General features: G+C 38.8%; 2 protein-coding genes across 3 annotated transcripts; one reads left to right on the top strand and one right to left on the bottom strand.

Annotated features, from left to right (window-relative positions):
- Positions 1-588: 588 nt before the first annotated feature.
- On the bottom strand, positions 589-11,715 carry abraxas2 (abraxas 2, BRISC complex subunit). Of its 2 annotated transcripts, none has more exons than XM_013271458.3 (9): positions 11,597-11,715; positions 8,661-8,751; positions 7,997-8,033; positions 7,468-7,534; positions 5,675-5,865; positions 5,266-5,388; positions 4,570-4,654; positions 4,312-4,429; positions 589-4,014 (listed from the first exon to the last, which is right to left on the bottom strand). In XM_013271458.3, exons 1-9 carry the CDS (start codon positions 11,666-11,668, stop codon positions 3,437-3,439), a joined length of 1,362 nt encoding a protein of 453 aa, XP_013126912.1. In that variant the 5' UTR covers positions 11,669-11,715; the 3' UTR covers positions 589-3,436. The 2 variants fall into 2 exon arrangements, with proteins under 2 accessions (XP_013126912.1, XP_005474314.1); XM_005474257.4 differs by having other exon boundaries at positions 5,266-5,385.
- A 9-nt stretch (positions 11,716-11,724) lies between these two features.
- On the top strand, positions 11,725-17,766 carry eef1akmt2 (EEF1A lysine methyltransferase 2). The gene is made up of 6 exons (XM_003438392.5): positions 11,725-11,886; positions 12,281-12,346; positions 12,450-12,564; positions 14,174-14,281; positions 15,523-15,739; positions 17,520-17,766. Exons 1-6 carry the CDS (start codon positions 11,777-11,779, stop codon positions 17,615-17,617), a joined length of 714 nt encoding a protein of 237 aa, XP_003438440.1. The 5' UTR covers positions 11,725-11,776; the 3' UTR covers positions 17,618-17,766.
- The last annotated feature ends 318 nt before the right edge of the window (positions 17,767-18,084 follow it).

Below are 18,084 nucleotides of genomic sequence, written 5' to 3'. Positions count from 1 at the left end.
AGCAAAACAGACTCGAATATCACAGTAATAACGAAAAGAGCAATTAGAGCACATCTTCTTTCAGTCGCTAGGCTTAGTTAGTCAGAGTAAAATGTGTTTGTTTTAAAATTTATGCATCGCAATATGTTGCATATCTGGCAATCAACCACGTGGTATTCCCCCCTAAAAAGGGACGAAGGAATGATGTCATCGTAAAAAATACTGCAGCAAGCAGTCTGCAGTAATGCATGACAGCTTGACCAACAGTTTCCAGCGTGAAACTAGTGACGATATTGGCGGGAAGCTCCTATCATCCAAGCAGATATTTACATCCCACAATAATTAACTATTCCTCAATTTATTTTTCACCTGCAAAAAAAAATAAAAATCTATGCCTAGCTATCTTGCACAGATGTAACTATTTTTTTCTTCCCAGGAAATCCCAAACTCTAAGCACAACGTTTTGCTTTACATACTAAAGACAATACATCCAAATAAAATGCACGTATGAGGATTTACACCCACTTACATGTTAATGTCTCTCAAAAATTAAAACCTTAAAGCATACAATGACTGTTCATGGCAAGAAGAAAACAAAGAGGCATTATATCACATATGCATGTCTCATTTATTTTCCTCCCAGTTTAAGAACCTTATTCTCTGTGTTCATCCAAGCAAGTCCTTGGTCAGCTATTGTCAAGTACACAAATCCAGAAAAAAGCCAAGAAGATCTAAACTGGGCTCTGGACTTTGTGCTTTGGGGAGGTGTTTATGTTGCAATGAACCACTTGGGGGTGGAGGAAGTGAAAGGTCACTCTATACAGTAAGAGTACATGAGTGTATTGGAGCTTAAACGGTATACGATCCTAACAATGTTAGGTCTCTCACTCTTTACACCAGTGGTCTTCTGCCCTTTTGGTTTCCTATCATGACCATTTGGTCATGATAGGATGGCAGAAGGGATTTTTTAAAAACAAATTCTCTAGGGCTTGAAGACCAGGATCAAGAGTGAGGACCAACACTGAGAACTGCTGCTCTATACCACAACACTCAACTGAGACAAGCTCATACGGTAAGTTCAGTTTAAATGCTACCCCACCCCCCGTGTTTACTATACATTCATTATTTATTTCCTTATTATATTCCAGTACTCAAAGGAAACACTCCTAACAAGTCGATTTTATCATTTCTTTTAACATTGCGTGATTGTGTTACTCTGGGTGATTATTCAGCAACATTTCTGAGTGCCAGTTCCCGACCAGTGATGCATTGGCATTACACATCAGGGCAAATCAAATGCCTTCAAGGCAAAAAAAAAAAAGAAAGACAAAAAGAAAAAGAAAGACATAAAACAGACTGTGTAAATAAAGCAGAGCTTGTTCACAAGGCAAAGTGTCTCCACCCTGAAATGTCTTCCAAACTGAGTGCAACCTCCTCACCATGTCACACAACCTCCACAAACAGTACAGTGCAAAAATCCATTCCATGCTTAATATAATAATGTCTAGAGACCCCCCCCCCCGCAAAAAAAGGAAAAAAAAAAAAAGGGGGAGGGCACCTTACATCCAGCACCAAAATCAACCCACACTCACTATGGCTGTCTTCAAATGGGCCAGAGGTTTAAAAAGCTGTTTGTCACCTCACCAACTTTGCCTTGGGTGCTGCCAGGTTGTGACACAGATTCGTTCTCACTTTACATTTATGTTTCCAGTTTCAAATAATAAAGGAAGCAGTCACAGTTGCAACATTAGGATACACATCCACTCAGAAGCCACCACGAAAGGTAGAGGGGAAAAAAAAACATCTTTGGAAAGCAGAAAAGACGGTTTCGGGGAGACAAAACATGACATTATGGAAATGCATGCATATAACTGCAAGGCTCAATCAAAAAAAAAAAAAAAAAAAAAGGTGGAAGTTGATTATTGCAAACACAACACAGTATTTTTTTTTTTTTTTAAATACAACTTCCCCCCCCAAAGAGAGGTCTGTGAATGTGTTTTGTGTGCAGACTGAAACTGCCCTGAGTGGAAGGCACTGTATACTGAAGCAAGGTCATGATGTTTTCATCACATTAAACCAGGTCCATATACTTTACACTGACCCAGGCAGGTCACAACACATGAGGTCTGCATTCAACTACACAAAAACATGAAGGTGATCGCTCAGTCTCTGTTCCCAAAGTTGCAATTCACACTGTACAGGGGTGGCAGCCATAATTCCATTATGATTTTAATAAAGAACATAGTGAGAAGTAAGCTGGAAGTGGTTAAATGAACATGAACATTGGTCAGTAGTATTGAGAAAACCAGCACTGTAAAGTGGAAGCAGCAGCCAGGTTTTTATATGAAGAAGTACAGATGGATGCAATTTTTTTTTGTGGTAGCTCTCTGTGTGTGATGCAGCAGCAGAAGGGAACCATAAGCATCTGGTTAGTAAAGCTACAGTACACTGTTTGCCCTGTGAACCCCATACAATGCAAAAGAGCTGAGCTGATTTTGGCTCAGGGTGGTCAAAGAGGACTACTCAAGTGGCACAACATGTCAGCATTGGTATAGCACATTATTAAAGAAATCTTAAATTTTGTTAAGTGCAGCAAAGCGCATACAATTTCAGTGTTATCCTAGAAGAACAAGACATTGACACTGTCAGTCAAATTAGATCAACTGTTAATCTGACAAAATATATATGTATATATATATATAAAAGCACCCATCCTAGAAGTGGCAGAGTAAATTTTGTTTGAAATCTAATCATTATTTAAATAGGCAACGGTACGGTTAATTAAAGACCGTGAAACATGGAAAAGAAACTAACAAGTTGAAAATAGAAAAGAGAAATGTGCACACTGAATAAATTCTAGTTACATATATATCTCTTTCTTAAAATTAAAAAGTAAACAATCATTTGCCTACTTCACTGAAAATTGGTTGAAGGCCGCAGAATATTTTCCCTTCATTTTCATAGTTGGTTTGAGTAGAAGAAAGCAAGAAAACAAAAGTAGTGCAAGAGGCAATGTAAGAGTGGGTGCTTAAAGTCAGTGATGCAAATTTGAAACAAAAAGATATACACTTAACATACAGAAAGCATGGGCTAATCTCTTAGCCAACCAGTTGGCCTGAATAATGTTAAAATCTTCACTGCTTGCCCTGAAATCCAAAAAAGCCATACTTAAATACCAAAACCGGCCCACTTTGAAACAAAACATAAAGACAAACGACTTTCCTCCCAGTGAGATGCACCTGTTTAAGCCTGCAAAGCCTAGTAAGGTTTCCCCTTAAAATGGAGATCAGACTAAGACAAGAATACACACAGTGGGACATCACTTGCACATGCCTTTCACTTTCAGGACTGGCACTTCTTTTTGTCTGTATTTGCCCATCTTTGATTGCTTCCGATGCCCACCTCTCAAGGTGTGTCACATATTTGTGTCCCTTACACATCCCGTGGCTTGTTTTTTTTATGTGGCCTGCGAGCCACGAGCGTCCCCGTCAGGGCTGAGGGCAGCTGGTCGACCTTGAGCTAAAACGCTGGCAGAGACCATTGGCAGGTGAGCACCTTCGCTCACTAAGTTCTCATATTCGCTACTGTCCTCATCATCATCGTCGTCCTCCTCCTCCTCATCGTCTTCCTGCCCTGCAGCTTGTCTGTCTAACGAGTCAGAGCTTGAGCCGTCACCATTGCCAAGGTAAGGAGTGCTGGGAGTGGTAACGGGATTTGAACTTGCGCTGAGGCCCAGGCCCAGCCCGTGGCCAAGACCCAAGCCCATCACGGTAGGGCCAGGGGTAGGGTGTCCTGGGGAGCCCACAGCTTGGGGCCGGGGTAACAGAGCAGCACTAGTAGGTGGGGAAGAAGAGGGCAGCAGAGAGTCATCTTGGGACATGAGGTCAGTGTAAGATGGTGGGTTAGGTGAGGTACTGGGCCGCTCCGGAGCAGAGGGTGTGGGGAAAGTTATCCCGGACAGCGGAGAAGCCTCACAAGGTTCTGTGTTCTCCTCTGGAGTGGAATGGGAGTCTGCATTTTGGGCTTCACGGAGCCCTGCAGAGAAGAGAGAAAGATGTAACTATTATAAACATGTAAGATAAATGTAAATGCCACTTATATGCATATTAACTGTTGACTGGTCTAATATTAACTTAAAAACGGAAATTCTCTGAATATGTAGCTTTGCATTATTAGCTATTAGTTTAAAAGGATGTTACAATTTATAGGATGTCAGTTCACTGTCCACATCCAACTATAATCCCCAATTTGTGGTTCTAAAATTTAAAGCAGCAAACATTTGAAAGATTAGTGACATAATTCCAGTATACAGAATACAAATCAGTTACGTACTTCTCTCCTCTTCTGCAGTCTTGCGTTTCCTGAGAGCAATTTGTTGTTTGAGTTTGTTCACATCCTCTTGAATTTTCTCTTTAACACGCTCACTTTGTTCTACCTCGCCACACACAGCCTAAAAATAGGGCAAACAATTTATCAGAAAAATAAAATCTCATGCAAAATTTAAAAAAAATAAAAATAAAATAAATATTCTACTGCCCAAAGAAGTTCATAAAATGTTTTAGGTGAAATAACAGGAATTATTCAACCCACCTGCAGTTTATCTTGTAGTGCACTGTAGACTTGGAATATTGTTCGGATATCCTTCATCACACCGTCTTTGTCAAAAAATTCAGCCCTGCAGACATATTCACCAAAAAAGATTTCAAATACATCTTTCAAGAAAACAAAACGATACACAGCACACACCTACATATTTTATCAATCAAGACCACAGATAATTTTTGGTTTTTGTGGCTGTCTTCTATAGTAAGGCTAAACCATAGATAACCACTGGCTCTTCAAAGTACAAGCTGCATAAGCTGAAGAGACAGGCCTGAGCAAACTTCCTGCAACACAGACGGTACTCTTCCACAGCAGAAACAGAGGGTCTAAGTTTAGATACAAAAACAGAAATACGAGAAGAAGCATGCGCGGGCCTTCACATACCAGCTTTGCACTGCAGTCACCAACAAATGTATGCTGATCCTACTTGCACAAAATGTCAACCATAAACTTTCATAAACACACACACACACACACACACACGTTGAGATTTAGCTGCTAATTATGCCCTTAAGGGTAAACTTTAGTATACCCTTTTCAGGTGAAAAGCAGGTGGATCCTGCAGCCCCATTCTTATCAGAGGAGACAATCCTTTTCCACCCCTCCACCGCCAAAATGGTAGTTACCAGTGACATAGGATGAACAATAAAACAAAACAAAACAAACGGGTAATTCAGACCTTACCCATGCTCTTTAATAACCTTTGCGTAGTTAAGTGAGGTGTTGGGAACTGAAGAGACTTTGTATTCCTGCTGGCTCGTGTTACCAAGGTTTGGGATTGAAAGTGTAATCCTCTGGTTGTACCTACTGAGTGGATATGACCAGTTAGTACTTTTAAACCATGAAAAATTTCTTCAGGAAACATTATAAATACTATGTTGTGCATCATAATTTGCCATTTACACATTTTTCAAAAATCCATTCTGCACCAGCTTGTTATCAAAAGTAACAAGTAGGGATGCACCAATCCATTTTTTTCTTTTAATAGCTTAACTCAGTTTATTTTCTGATACCAACTCACAAAACAATCCCACTGACGCAGAAATGGATTAACTGTGGATAAGGTGAATAATTTATCAAAAGCTGTCATTACCTTCGATTAGGTCTGAAGAGCACATATTCCAGAGCGTGTGTGGAGCTGTTGGCGGTGGAGATGAAGCTAAAAAGAAGGAAGACGAGGTCGGGCACACCGAGCAGCTGGGTCAGCTGTTTGTGGATGATCTGTTCCCTGAACGACATCTGCTGCTGCGTATTCCTCCGGAACCGGTACCAACCAATGACATTCTGCACGGCCACAAAAACAACTCTTTTAAAATGTGCTCAAGCCTCTCTATGCCCTGTTTAGGACAAAGTACCAAGTATGTGGAGAGGCTGAATGAACAAAAGACATCACAGTGTGTCTGCAAAAATAGAAACTTTTAGGTCTTATGAAACTTGTACATCCTTTGTTAAATGCATATGGAAGGGGGTGTAATGTCATTAATCTCAACTAGGGGTGGGTTTTAATAATCGATTCATCGATTAAAATCGATTCTGGCTTGGATAACGTGAAATCGATTCATTAAAATCCTGAATCGATTTTTTAATATAAATTTATTTTGCCCGAAACGCCAGAATCTCAGGTGAAACCTCACAAAATTTCAACAACCACCAAACAGCCAAAACAGTAAATGAGAGCAGGTACACGGATTCTGCACAAGGACGTAAACACACAGCGCGGACCCGCGGATCAGAATCAGTTAGATGTCGCCTTTCTCACCCGACGGGCGCTGCAGCTTTAAGCGGCTGCGCGGGCTCCCGTGGACGACAATCACTTTCTGGCAGACAATCACTTTTTGGCACAACAACTGCACGGACACGGTCGGGGCTGAAAGCCGACAGCTCGCTGATTCTGATGTTTCGGCGGGTCCGCGCTTTGTGTTCACGCCCTTTTTGCACTGATTCTAAAGCTGTTAGTTTTATCTCTCTCCAAACAATATTGACCGAACCAGCAGCAAAAGAAGATCCAAACTACGCTTCACATAAACATCGTCATGAAATCACTCTGACTTTTACTGTTTTGCTTCCACCACGATAAAAATCACACTTCATGCACAGCTCTCTCTCTCTCTCTGTACTTCAAGAACAGTTTCCCGTCTAAAAATCTGTTTTCTGCATTATTCGCTTGCTTGCTACGCACAAGTCTACCGTTGTTTACAGCACTGTCTGCCGCTGTTTTTTCCTTTTTTTCGTTTTACATACTTCCGAAAAGAAAACCTAATTTCTGCTGTTCAATATTGAACAAATTTAAACTTTTTAAAATTATGCAAAATGCAAAACGCTTAGCCATGTCTCTAATAAAACCGCTGTAACGTCAGAGGTAACGTTCATATGTTGATTAATGGTTTTCTTTCGTTTTTGATGTACTGCAGATACATATTTTTATAAAATCCCAGGCCAGGAAAACCACCTTCATGTTTTTCTGTGTTTTATCTTCAGCTACTTTGACACAAAGGCATCTGCTGTGACGCTCACACCTTTGATAAAGTCTTGCGTGTGTCAGCTTCCTTTTTATAGATACAAAAATATGTAAATGTACTGATCTGAATTATAATATTTCTGACTGTCAAAATTTCCCAGATTTAAATCGAATTTAATCGAATCGAATCGAAGTGAATTGAATCGAATCGAATCGAATCGAATCGTGGATCGAATCGTGGATCGAATCGATTCGGGACCTTGTGAATCGGAAACGAATCGATTCTAGAAATCAGTGACGATACCCAGCCCTACTCTCAACCCAATGATGATTTCACAAATAGGATTTGTTATGATTACTTTAAGCATAAATGTAACAAGACATTTCACAGCAATTCAGTCGTCTCTAAAAAAAAAAAGTTCACTTACTTTCCGTCTATCTTTAAGAATGCTGTTGAGACTTTCTTCATTGACTTTACCTGCGTAGTCATAAAAGCTGATGAGAGAGAGGAAGAAACAGATTTTAAATGGATTCATCATGTTCCCACTCCTCTGCTTTAGCCTTGTCATATGGGGCCATCTACTGTCCAACGGCAAATTAATACAGCATGTGTTAACATGGATTTAGCTGTAATCATCTAAACTGTCAATACCATAAGCTACTCTGTACTCTGTTTTTTGAGAGAAAAAAATGAGACTGATCACTAACACATGTTTTCAGTGAGTTAGACAGTAAGAATTCATCCACCTACCTTACCTTGTTAAGCGTGTGTTACAACAAAGTTTTACATCAAGTTTTCCTAAACCCCTAATGCACCAAATTGTTGACGTACAATGTTAGCTTCGATGAAACAATGTCTGTACTACACTATTACAACAAAAAACTAGTACATATACTGTGTACTGTACAGTGAACACTGAATGAAACCTGTTTAAATGTACAAAGCTCATATCTTACCTAAACAACTGTGCACAAGGATCATGGTGATGGATTTCTGGTGAAAACAAGCAGTGACAAGATTCTTTAGTTACTTATCATCATGTATGCAAATCTTAATGCAAATTTAAGGCAACGTGTAGACCCACAATTTAAATATATAACACAAAACAACATCAATGAGATGTCATTGACAATGGTGTATTTATCAAATTCAACAAGACATGTGTGACAGAGTCAGCAAACAAAAACCCTAACATCAATGGACTAAACTTCAGTCAGGGGAACAACTGAGATAATCCATCCACAATATGAGGTTAGTCATTAATATACTGCAACAACATGGGAATCGAACAGCTGCGAGAGAATTCAACATTAATGAATCAATGGTACAGAAGTGGAAGAAGCGCAGTTTTTGGCTGAAGAATGAGTTGATTAAGGTTTGACTTATCTGACTGTTTTTTTTTCGCTTAATGTGCCTTATAATCTGGTGCGCCTTATGTATGAAAACAGACCCGTTCATCGACAGTGCGCCTTATAATCCGGTGCGCCTTTTAATCTGCTCATTTCCCGCTTTCATGTCTGCCTTGAGAAGGAGCTTTAAAACTGTAATGTGTGAGCTTCTCAGTTCTGTCCGGTCTTAATCGGTCATCACAAAAGTTGTTTAGTCTGTTTCAGGGCTTACCTACTACCTGTAGCAGTTCAGCGCTGCTGATCTGTGTGTCACTGATGCTCACAGTCTCTTCTTGCCTTACATCTCCTAATAGGAAGCCCTCCTGTGTAAAGATGTTTTCACAGAATTGTGGTTAAGACACCAGTGTTATTAATTTGCTAATTAATTAACTGTCTAAGCATAGGTTTGCTTGTCTCTACCTGATAGAATAAATAGAAAGTATTTGCTAAAAATAAAAAAACAAAACAAAAACAACATTAAAAAACAACAACAAACCCATAATTACATAAATGTTCACATTTCCTGATTATATTAAAAATGCTGCTTTATTCTTCAAACTCTCCGTAGGTTGGCTTTTAAACTTAATACTCAATATTATAACTCAAAGTCACTTGGATTATCAACCCAACAGCGTCTACATTTTTGCCCCCCCCCCTTTTTTTTTTTTTTTTTTTTTTTTACCCAGTCTTACCCTTTGGACCAACTCCTGTTGTTTTTATATGTGTTATAAAAATAAAATGATCTAATCAAATGATGAAGTCACAAGTCATTTAGTAATAAATACCAGATATTATGTGAAATAAAGATCACTAGATTACCAATTCTGATAATAACACTCTTCCAATAGAGATGCCCGGATCTTTGCTGGTGAACAGGCTGTACTAAACGGGATTTACAAAGGAGTCACAAATAAAAAAAACAAATTACCTGTTTTACAAGTATTTTTATGACTCCGTGTTATTGTATCAATTCTTTGTTTTACACAGTAAATCATCCAGTCCTTTTTGGCCACTTAAAATATCTTTATAGAACCATTATATTTTTTGCAATTTCTGCTGCCCTCTTGGCCAGACCTCTCTTGGAAAAAGACATTCGGAATTGCCATGAGAATTTTTACGAGGATAAATAAAGGATATATAAAAGCCACTTTGACAAAACACTACTACCTTGTGACAGGAATGTTCTACCTACCTGAAAATGACTTCATGTCAATGTGATAGATATGCTTGAAGTGTGTTTGACAGAATATAGGCCAACAAGTCATTTGTTTTTGGCAAATACATGAAATCACTATTTGGCACTACACAGGAATAAGATTTTTAGCATTCTCAGTCTCCCATATAGCTGACTTCAAGCTGGTCTGTTTCATGCATATGCAGCCACATGCTGACATGCGATTAGTGGTAAAATGAGTAAAAAAGTCTGTCAAATTAAACCACTGGAGGAGCACCGCAAAAACATTTGCAACAACAAACCTAATCAAATCGCACTCACCAAGGTGAACATGGTCATTTTAAAGAAGCTAAGAAAGGCAAAGTGGCTAAACAAAGTTATCTAGAGCTCAGAGCTGGCTGCAAGCCAGCAGCCTCACTATGAGCAATAAAAGAATCAAAGCAGCATCAGGAAAATTATGGAGACGAGTAATCTTTCATATTTTGTTTTATTATGAAGACAATATTTTGCATTCAAGAAAATTAGATTTTTATTTGTATGTGCTGAAAATTGGAATCTGATACATTTCTACTGTCCATAGCAAACAACAACATAAGCCAGACCTATTTCACAGTAGGTAAACACATGTAACTAATCACCTTCTGTTCTAGAAAACAAACTGTCATTAATATCAAGTCAGGTCAGCGCATTTCTATAGCACATTTTAAAACAACAGAAGTTGAACCAAAGGGCTTTACTGCAAACATAGAACTTACATAATCATGCAACATAATAAAATTATTAAAAACATAACTAAATTCTAACAACAGCAAAACAATCAAAATAACAGAAATTGAAAACATTTATGGTGGGTTTGACCAAACCACGAGTAAAAACGAATTAAAACAGTCTTTAGAGCTGGTTTCAAAGGCCCAATTGCCTTTAGTTTTTATGCGAGAAGTATGCTCTAACGGAGGTTATGGGAATGGTAACCTCAGTAACCTGAAGGCAAAATGTTATTAGTAACACCTGTGTTTACCCAAGACTACATGTCAAAATATCTGCTGTGAAATAAGTCCACTGCAATTAAAAGACTCCTTGTAACCTGTAATATTAAACAACAAATACACTTTTTGTTCCTGTGTGAACATTTGGTCGCGTCAGCTGCTGGTAAACAATCAGCTCTTTCTGCCTATGCCAGGAATGCAGTCAGACTTGCAGCCCAGTCAAGCTGCAACTATCCACCTGCTCAGGGGCGACTTTTTAAAGACGAGAACGGATGTGAACAGAGGCTGTCGGCAGCTCGGTTTACTTATTTCACATATGCTTTTTAACTCATTTCTCATCGACGACGTTTCTCCGATGTTCTTAAAGAAAATAAAGAAAAACAAATCTGTGCATCCCAGCCGTTTAAATACACACACTGGTGACTTGAGAGTGAAAATCAGCGATTTGGCTACCAAGCTAATCTAGCAATGCGGAAACAAGAGAAACAAAAAGCTGTTTGTGTAACCTCGTTTTATGATTTATTGCGTTATCTCGCTTTTGAGGACATAGCAAATTCCTTTTAAATAAAAGGTCGACACGACTGTAAATTTTAGGAGCACCTATACACGGAAGTCACTTAACTTGGTAGCTTAGCTAGCATGCTAAGTAGTACGGGGTATTTCCTGGAATCTAAACTTTCCCAATAAGATTTCCTGCATAGACATAACAGGTGTTCTTTTATTGGCAAAACTATGGCTATATATGTTACAGTTGTGCCACCGTAACACATGACATCACCTTACGATTACTATCCCTGTGATCATGTTGCCCAAACTGAACACTCTGATAAATTATACTTGCCGGTAAATAGACGGAACCAATACTAGCTAGCCAGCAACAGGATGATGACACTGGAAAAAAAACAACACTAACTAACGTCGCCGGTGAACGAACAGACACACAGTTGAGCTACAGACGTCTCAGCAACCATCGCATGACAGTTTGTAAGCACAATTTAAAACACTTACATGATCTGCGTTGCTGTTGGCGCTGTGATAACACACAGAACTAAAAGTATAACCTGAAATGGATGCCGCCATGATGGAAACATCCCTATCAATCCCGATGACCCCTGCGGTTGGAAGCACGCCGTTTAGACGCAAAGTCTTGTGGGAACTGTAGGACACGTATTGACAGGCTAGACAAGCATGGAAGACGCCGGAGAGAGCACGCGTGGCTGTGAAAATATCTCGGATTCAGAAGAAGACCGATGCTCAGAAAATGACTTTGGGACGTCCAAACTCGGAACTAAAGAGTTGTGAGTGTTTGTAACGTAAATTTATGATTGTGGACGTCTTGTGTCAGGCTACACAGTTAGCTAGCGGATACAACTCTCAGAGTCACTTTACACATTTTGTCCACTGTGCTATAAAATAGACACAACTTATAGCCAACAAATCAAGCACGAAGAGGTTTAATTTTTTTGCTACAAGCTTACAGGTAACCATTGATAAAACGAAGGGTAGAAGTAGAAACGTGTAACACTTAAACTATTAAATTAGAGTAGATTAAGTAAGGATTAAATACGAGCTTTTTAGCTGAATCCTGCTGACTTATTTATTTACTGAGCTACATGAGTAATTTGTTTTGACGTAACAGCATCTCATGTGTATCCCATAGCATTAACAAATGATCTGGGGTGTTTTTTGCAGCTGGGATGATGCATACCAAAAAGAGCTTGAGACGTTCAACGATATTGGAGATGTTGGTGAGATATGGTAATAATGCAGTGTATTGGCCACAGTGGTCATAGCCATAATAATTTCTCGAGACAAATTGATGGCTTGCTTCACTTCACAATAACCTGTGGCTTCTTAAAAGGTTTGGTGAGGAAAGCATGAGCCGTGTACTGCGATGGATGGACAAAGCGAAGATCCCAGAGAATGCTGCCATTCTTGATATTGGCACTGGAAATGGAGCGTTTTTAGTTGAGCTGGTATGGACAAAGTAAAATTAATGACACTTTATGTTTGTTCTTTTATGTAGTACCCAGTACTGTACCAGTGTACAAGGTACTGGGGTTTTGTTAGGGGAATTAGACAAAAATAATCCAAGTAAACAGAAAATGCAGTTTGTTTGTTTTTTAAATGAGGATTTCATTTATTAGGGGTAGAAAAAGCTATACGATGCTACCTGGTCCTATGTGAAAGAGTAATTGCCCCCTAAACTGATTGTGCCCCCTTTACTAGCAAGAACTGTAATCAAGCATTTGCAATAACTGGCAATGAGTCATTCATATTGTTGTGAATATAGAGAATTTTATCCCATCTTCTTTTCTTTTCTTTTTTAAAAAAAATTGAACACAGTTGGAGGGTTTGAGCACAAATGGCCTGCTTAAGGTCATGCCAAATTATCTCAATCAGATTAAGTCCAGACTTTGATTAGACCACTCCAAATCATCGAGTCATTGTCCTGCTGCATAACCCATGTGTGTTTGAGCTTTAGGACACAAACTGGTGGCTGGCTAGATAATCTCCCTGAGGAGGTAGAAGAGCAGAATTCATTGTTCCTGAAGCAGCAAAGCAGCTCCAGACCATCACACTACCACCACCATGTTTGACTGTTGCTATGATGGTCCCTCTATGACTTGCTGTGTTAGTTAGACAGATGGAATGGAATACAAACCTTCCAAAAAGTTTACCATTTCTCTTATCAGTCCACAGAATATTCATCAAGATTTTTTTTGGCTAACATGAGACAAGCTCTTGTGATCTTTTTTTTTTTCAGCAGTGATTTTTGTCTTGGAACTCTCCCATCTATCTGCTCTTGGAGTAATTTTGGTCGGCCAGCCACTTGTGGGAAGGTTCACCACTGTTACAGATTTTCTCTATTTGTGGTTATTGGCTCTTAGTGCAATTCACTGGAGTCTCAAAACCTAAAAAAATTGGTTTGTGACCCCTTCTAGACCTAAACATGTCAGTGACTTTCACTGACTTTTTTCTTTAAAAAAAAAAACCCTCAAGTACAGAGATTTTTGCATGATGTCTTGGGTTTTGAGACCTTTTAGCTTTCTTTACTTAGTCAGACAGGTTCTGTTTAAGTAATTTCTTGATTCAGCATGCTTGACAGTAATCAGACTAGGTGTGGCTAGTGAGATTGAACTCTGCTTTCCAAGAAAATTGTGGTTAATCACAGTTAATTCATGATGGTCATGGACTTTCTGAAATGCGTCCAACCCAGTTGTAGTTTTTTTTTTCTTACCAGAATGAAACTGAGACTTTTGCAAGCTATCTTATCCAAAACTATTAAACCAAAAATCTACAGCTAATGTATATTTCCAATTTCCATGCCTTCCTCTGTTAACACTTGGCACTTCTGGTACCAGTCTAATACAAAATCCCTGATCTTTTTGTCATTGTTGCTTTTCCTCTGAAGTATTTTTACAAGCACCTAACTCAGTGTCTTGTTTTTACCAGCACACGCAGGGCCAGATCACATAAATTGTTTAGTTTATACCTTTACAGACATGTTAGTAAGGACAACAAAGGTTATTATTGTAACTGTTCATAATTTATTTTTTATTTGTTTACTTTCCCCCCCACCAGGCCAAACATGGATACAAGAATCTGACCGGCATAGATTATTCTCCTGCGTCTGTCGAATTGGCCAGAAGTGTGCTTCAGGCAGAGGGCCTGACAGATGTCACTGTAAAGGTGTGTCCAGTCAAGATTTAGAGTTCATTTAAATTTTTAAGGAAGATGATACATTGTATTCATGTTCACAGAAATGACCAGCAGTAACGCCAAACACACTTTATAACTGAAATTTTAAATATGTGTGGATTTTGTGCATTAAGTTGCTGCCACTCAATGATGATCGAACCATTTGAACCTTTTAATTGATTCTGCATAAATATTTAGAGGACTAAGTGAATCTTTTTTTCTGCAGTGTACAAATCACCCTTTGATACAAAATGAATCCCTCCTAAGTTCCAATAATACAGTATAGTTTTCAGCATACAGTGAGCCAACCTCGAGCCTGGGAAGGTTGGAGGAAACTTTCTTGTGTTTACTATGTGGGAGAGTTGGATAGGAAGAAGGCCTTGAATGTGGTGGATGTCTGCCAACCTCATACCCCAAATAACTTGGCAGGCTTTAACACACATCTTCTATCATATACATGCAAGAAAAACAAGTTATGGATGCTGGCTGGTCTATAAGGGTTGTGATGAGTGACTTTTCCACTCCTTCATGCATAACACAGTTGCATATATGTTGTATGCATTTCACACCTATGATGCTGCGTGCTCTGCTTGTGCAGAAAGGCTGCCACTGAAGTCAATATTGACCTTAGCTGTGCAGGGGAAGGCTCAGTGATTGTATGTGAGAGAGAAATGGTATGCTGGCATCTGGGTCATTTCTGCACAACTGCCAACGTAAGTTGTATGAATGTGCCTGTTGCTCAGAGGTCATTCTTAGAACTATGTCAGACCCCCTTTGCAGTTTCCATTAGTCACTCTCTGCTGCTCCTTTGACACTTTCACCTTCACGCATTCCTACAACGTCTTTCCACTTTTTTTTTTTTTACAGACTCACACTAAAGTCAGTTGTAGCAGTATATAGCTGTACCTCTCCTCAGGGAATCTCTGTTGATCCTCCTCCATAAATCTAATATGTGTCGTGAGTAGGTAGCTCTAGAGCTCACCCCAGAGATCTGGTGTTCAGCCATCTGTCCAGATAAAGGAGTCCTTTCACTAGTGGTATGGTGGGCCAGAACCCTCAGCAAAATTAAGTGCTGTCATGTCAACAGTTGGAATTTAGTTTTAAAGTAAACCATCGAAGTATAGCACACTTCATCTTGGTATATGCTGAAAGATTTCTTCTGCAGGTAACTGTACACATTTCTGTAGTGTTGATCACTACATTTTTACCTTCTCGCTTTTTCTTTATTTTAGGAGATGGACTTCTTAAGTTGTCAAAAGGAGTTAAAAGGTTTTGACGTCTGTATCGACAAAGGAACATTTGATGCAATAAGCTTAAACCCAGTCAACACCAACGAGGGCAAAAGACAGTATGTCCAAGCCCTAAAAGATGTTCTAAAGGATAACGGATTCTTTGCCATCACTTCCTGTAATTGGACAAAAGAGCAGCTACTTGACAGATTCAGTGAAGGTGAGAAAAAATTAATTACTGTTTGGAATGCACTGACTTACCATGGCTGAGGATTGGTATTAAATATCACATCAGTTTTGTGTTGGCAGAAATTTCAAAGACAGGATGATAAAGACCTGAACGCCTTAAAAATATGTACATGCTCACTGGCCATATTATTAGGCATGCCTGTTAAATGCTGATATCAATGCCAGTCAAATGGCAGCAACCCAAGTTAACATGTTAACATGATCCAGATGACCTGCTTATATTTAACTGAGAAAAAGAATGGAGAAGAAAGGTGATTTTAGGTGACTATGAATGTGGTATGGTTGTTGATGCTAGATGGGCTGCAGTGAGTATTTCAGAAACTGCTGATCTGCTGGGATTTACCCACACAGGCATCTCTAGGATTTCATGAGAATAATCCAAAAAAAGAGAAAATAACCAGTGAGTGGCAGTTCTCCGGGAGAAAATTGGCTTGTTGGTGTCAAAGGAGAATGGCTAGACTGCTTCAAGCCAACAAGAAGGCAACAGTAGCTCAAATAACCACTTGCTACAGCTAAGGTATGAAGAAGAGCATCTGTGAGTGAATTACATTGAACCTTGAAGCAAATGGGCTACATCAGGCCCATTAGACAGTTTAAGTAAACCTGACCTTTGCTCACGCATTTAATTATGCAGCCAAGGATTATGTTAATTAATTCCTCAGGCAGTTTTGAGTCTACTGATATTACTTAAATGCTTCCTGAATTTTTTTTTTTTTTATGGTGTTGCAAAAGGCCGGTGCACTGGTGTGCACATCTAAATGTATTTAAAACACTTTACTAAGGCTTTAGTGGAGCTTTTAACTTCAAGTAATGTCATGGGGTTCTTTTTTTAACATTGTTTAAGATAAGGCAGTGAATTATTTCTTTGACCTGCAGACAACCTAACCCAGATCAAGAATTTGCTGCAGTAAATCACACAAAAACTGCTTGGCTGTTTTGTTTTCTGTTTTTTCTTTTTTAATGAGAAAGTGAATACATTTAATTTGTTTGTTTGGTTTTTTTTGTTTGTTTTTACTTAAAGGATTGATAAGTTCAGCTTTCTTGAGTAACCTATTTTCTATGGGTTTTTTTTTTTTTTTTAGGGTTCTCAGGGACTTTACAGGCACACTTGCAGAGTTGTAAATGGGTTAAAACATTTGTCAAAACATGTCGATCATTTGGGTGTGCAGCTGTATGATTTAGAGTTGTCTCTTTGATTTGTAACAGCTTTATATTTGTTTTTTTTTGTTGTCTCATTCTTATTTAAGACAGTTCAGCAATCGCTACCTGGCAGGTTGTTAAGCTCCAGGCAAAAAGAGCCTGTTAAGTCCAAATTTCAGTAAGATTAGCTGTCATCTGTTCCCTCATTGTAGTTACTCTGGAGAGCCTGCAGGGGGCCTTGTGATTGAATAAGGAGTCTGCAGAACATAGTGTGGGCTTTCCTCAATGAAAAGAGGGTTTTCTTTAATGTTTTAAATGTGATTGGCTGTCATCAATTAAGTTGGTCCGAAGTCATTTCCACCTAATAGTTGAGCAATGTCTACTTTGGTTGAGGAGGGCCCACTACTTTTTGAGATCTCATCTTTCACAGTGACAGCCTGTCTTCACTAGCCCCCCAGGATGCATCACAGATGGTCAATGGATCTTTGCTCAGTTCTGCTCCTTTTTTAGTAACAAAACCACAGAAGATGATAAAAGATTCTGGCCATCTGCTAGTTTTGTGCAATGTACATTTCATAACTTGCACATTTTTTTTGTGTGTTGCTTCACAGGATTTGAGTTTGTGCAGGAGTTGTCTACACCCACTTTCCAATTTGGAGGCAAGACGGGCAACAGTGTAGCAGCGCTCATCTTCAAAAGAGTGCATTGATTTACGTCAGACAGGATATCACCACAGGAAATCGTCACATCTTTGCACTTTAAATCTCTTCTTTTTTTTGACTGTGTAATGAAACAAAGTTGCATCAACTGAGTGGGATGGTTTTTTTCTTAAAATAAACCTTTTTTTTTCTTGTTTCCTTTCATTTCCAAGCAGCCTCATTACTAAATGCATATTAACTAAACACCCATTTAGAAGTATTTATTTTAAAAGTTTATGATCAGAAATGCACATACAAAAAATACTGATGTTTGTCTGTACTTTAAAAAGTGCTGAATTGCATGATGTTAACTGCTTAAATGAGTTAATGAAGTTGGCACACAATGTATACACAGTTAGGTTTATATTAGAGGTTTTCATTGAAATGGTTGGTTAACTAATTTAGTTTGATATGACATGTCCATCCAAAGTCTTTCCATCTGTTACAACATTATTTAATCCAGTGGAAAATATTTAAT

Source organism: Oreochromis niloticus, linkage group LG13, assembly GCF_001858045.2.
Source record: "Oreochromis niloticus isolate F11D_XX linkage group LG13, O_niloticus_UMD_NMBU, whole genome shotgun sequence".
In the NCBI taxonomy this organism is placed as follows: domain Eukaryota; kingdom Metazoa; phylum Chordata; class Actinopteri; order Cichliformes; family Cichlidae; genus Oreochromis; species Oreochromis niloticus.
The sequence above is the reverse complement of the archived record's forward strand: the minus strand, read 5'-3'. Positions and strand labels throughout refer to the sequence as shown.

What these genes read in the sequence shown, in the direction of transcription:
- abraxas2 (XM_013271458.3), bottom strand. Translation starts at nt 11,668, where the DNA reads ATGGCGGCATCCATTTCAGGTTATACTTTTAGTTCTGTGTGTTATCAC. An exon ending in TTCTTAAAGATAGACGGAAA is followed by an intron (nt 5,866 to 7,467) that starts GTAAGTGAACTT and finishes GTGGCCGTGCAG; the next exon opens with AATGTCATTGGTTGGTACCG. An exon ending in GACTGCAGAAGAGGAGAGAA is followed by an intron (nt 4,015 to 4,311) that starts GTACGTAACTGA and finishes TCTTCTCTGCAG; the next exon opens with GGCTCCGTGAAGCCCAAAAT.
- eef1akmt2 (XM_003438392.5), top strand. Translation starts at nt 11,777, where the DNA reads ATGGAAGACGCCGGAGAGAGCACGCGTGGCTGTGAAAATATCTCGGAT. An exon ending in GGAGATGTTGGTGAGATATG is followed by an intron (nt 12,347 to 12,449) that starts GTAATAATGCAG and finishes GCTTCTTAAAAG; the next exon opens with GTTTGGTGAGGAAAGCATGA. An exon ending in TGACAGATGTCACTGTAAAG is followed by an intron (nt 14,282 to 15,522) that starts GTGTGTCCAGTC and finishes TCTTTATTTTAG; the next exon opens with GAGATGGACTTCTTAAGTTG.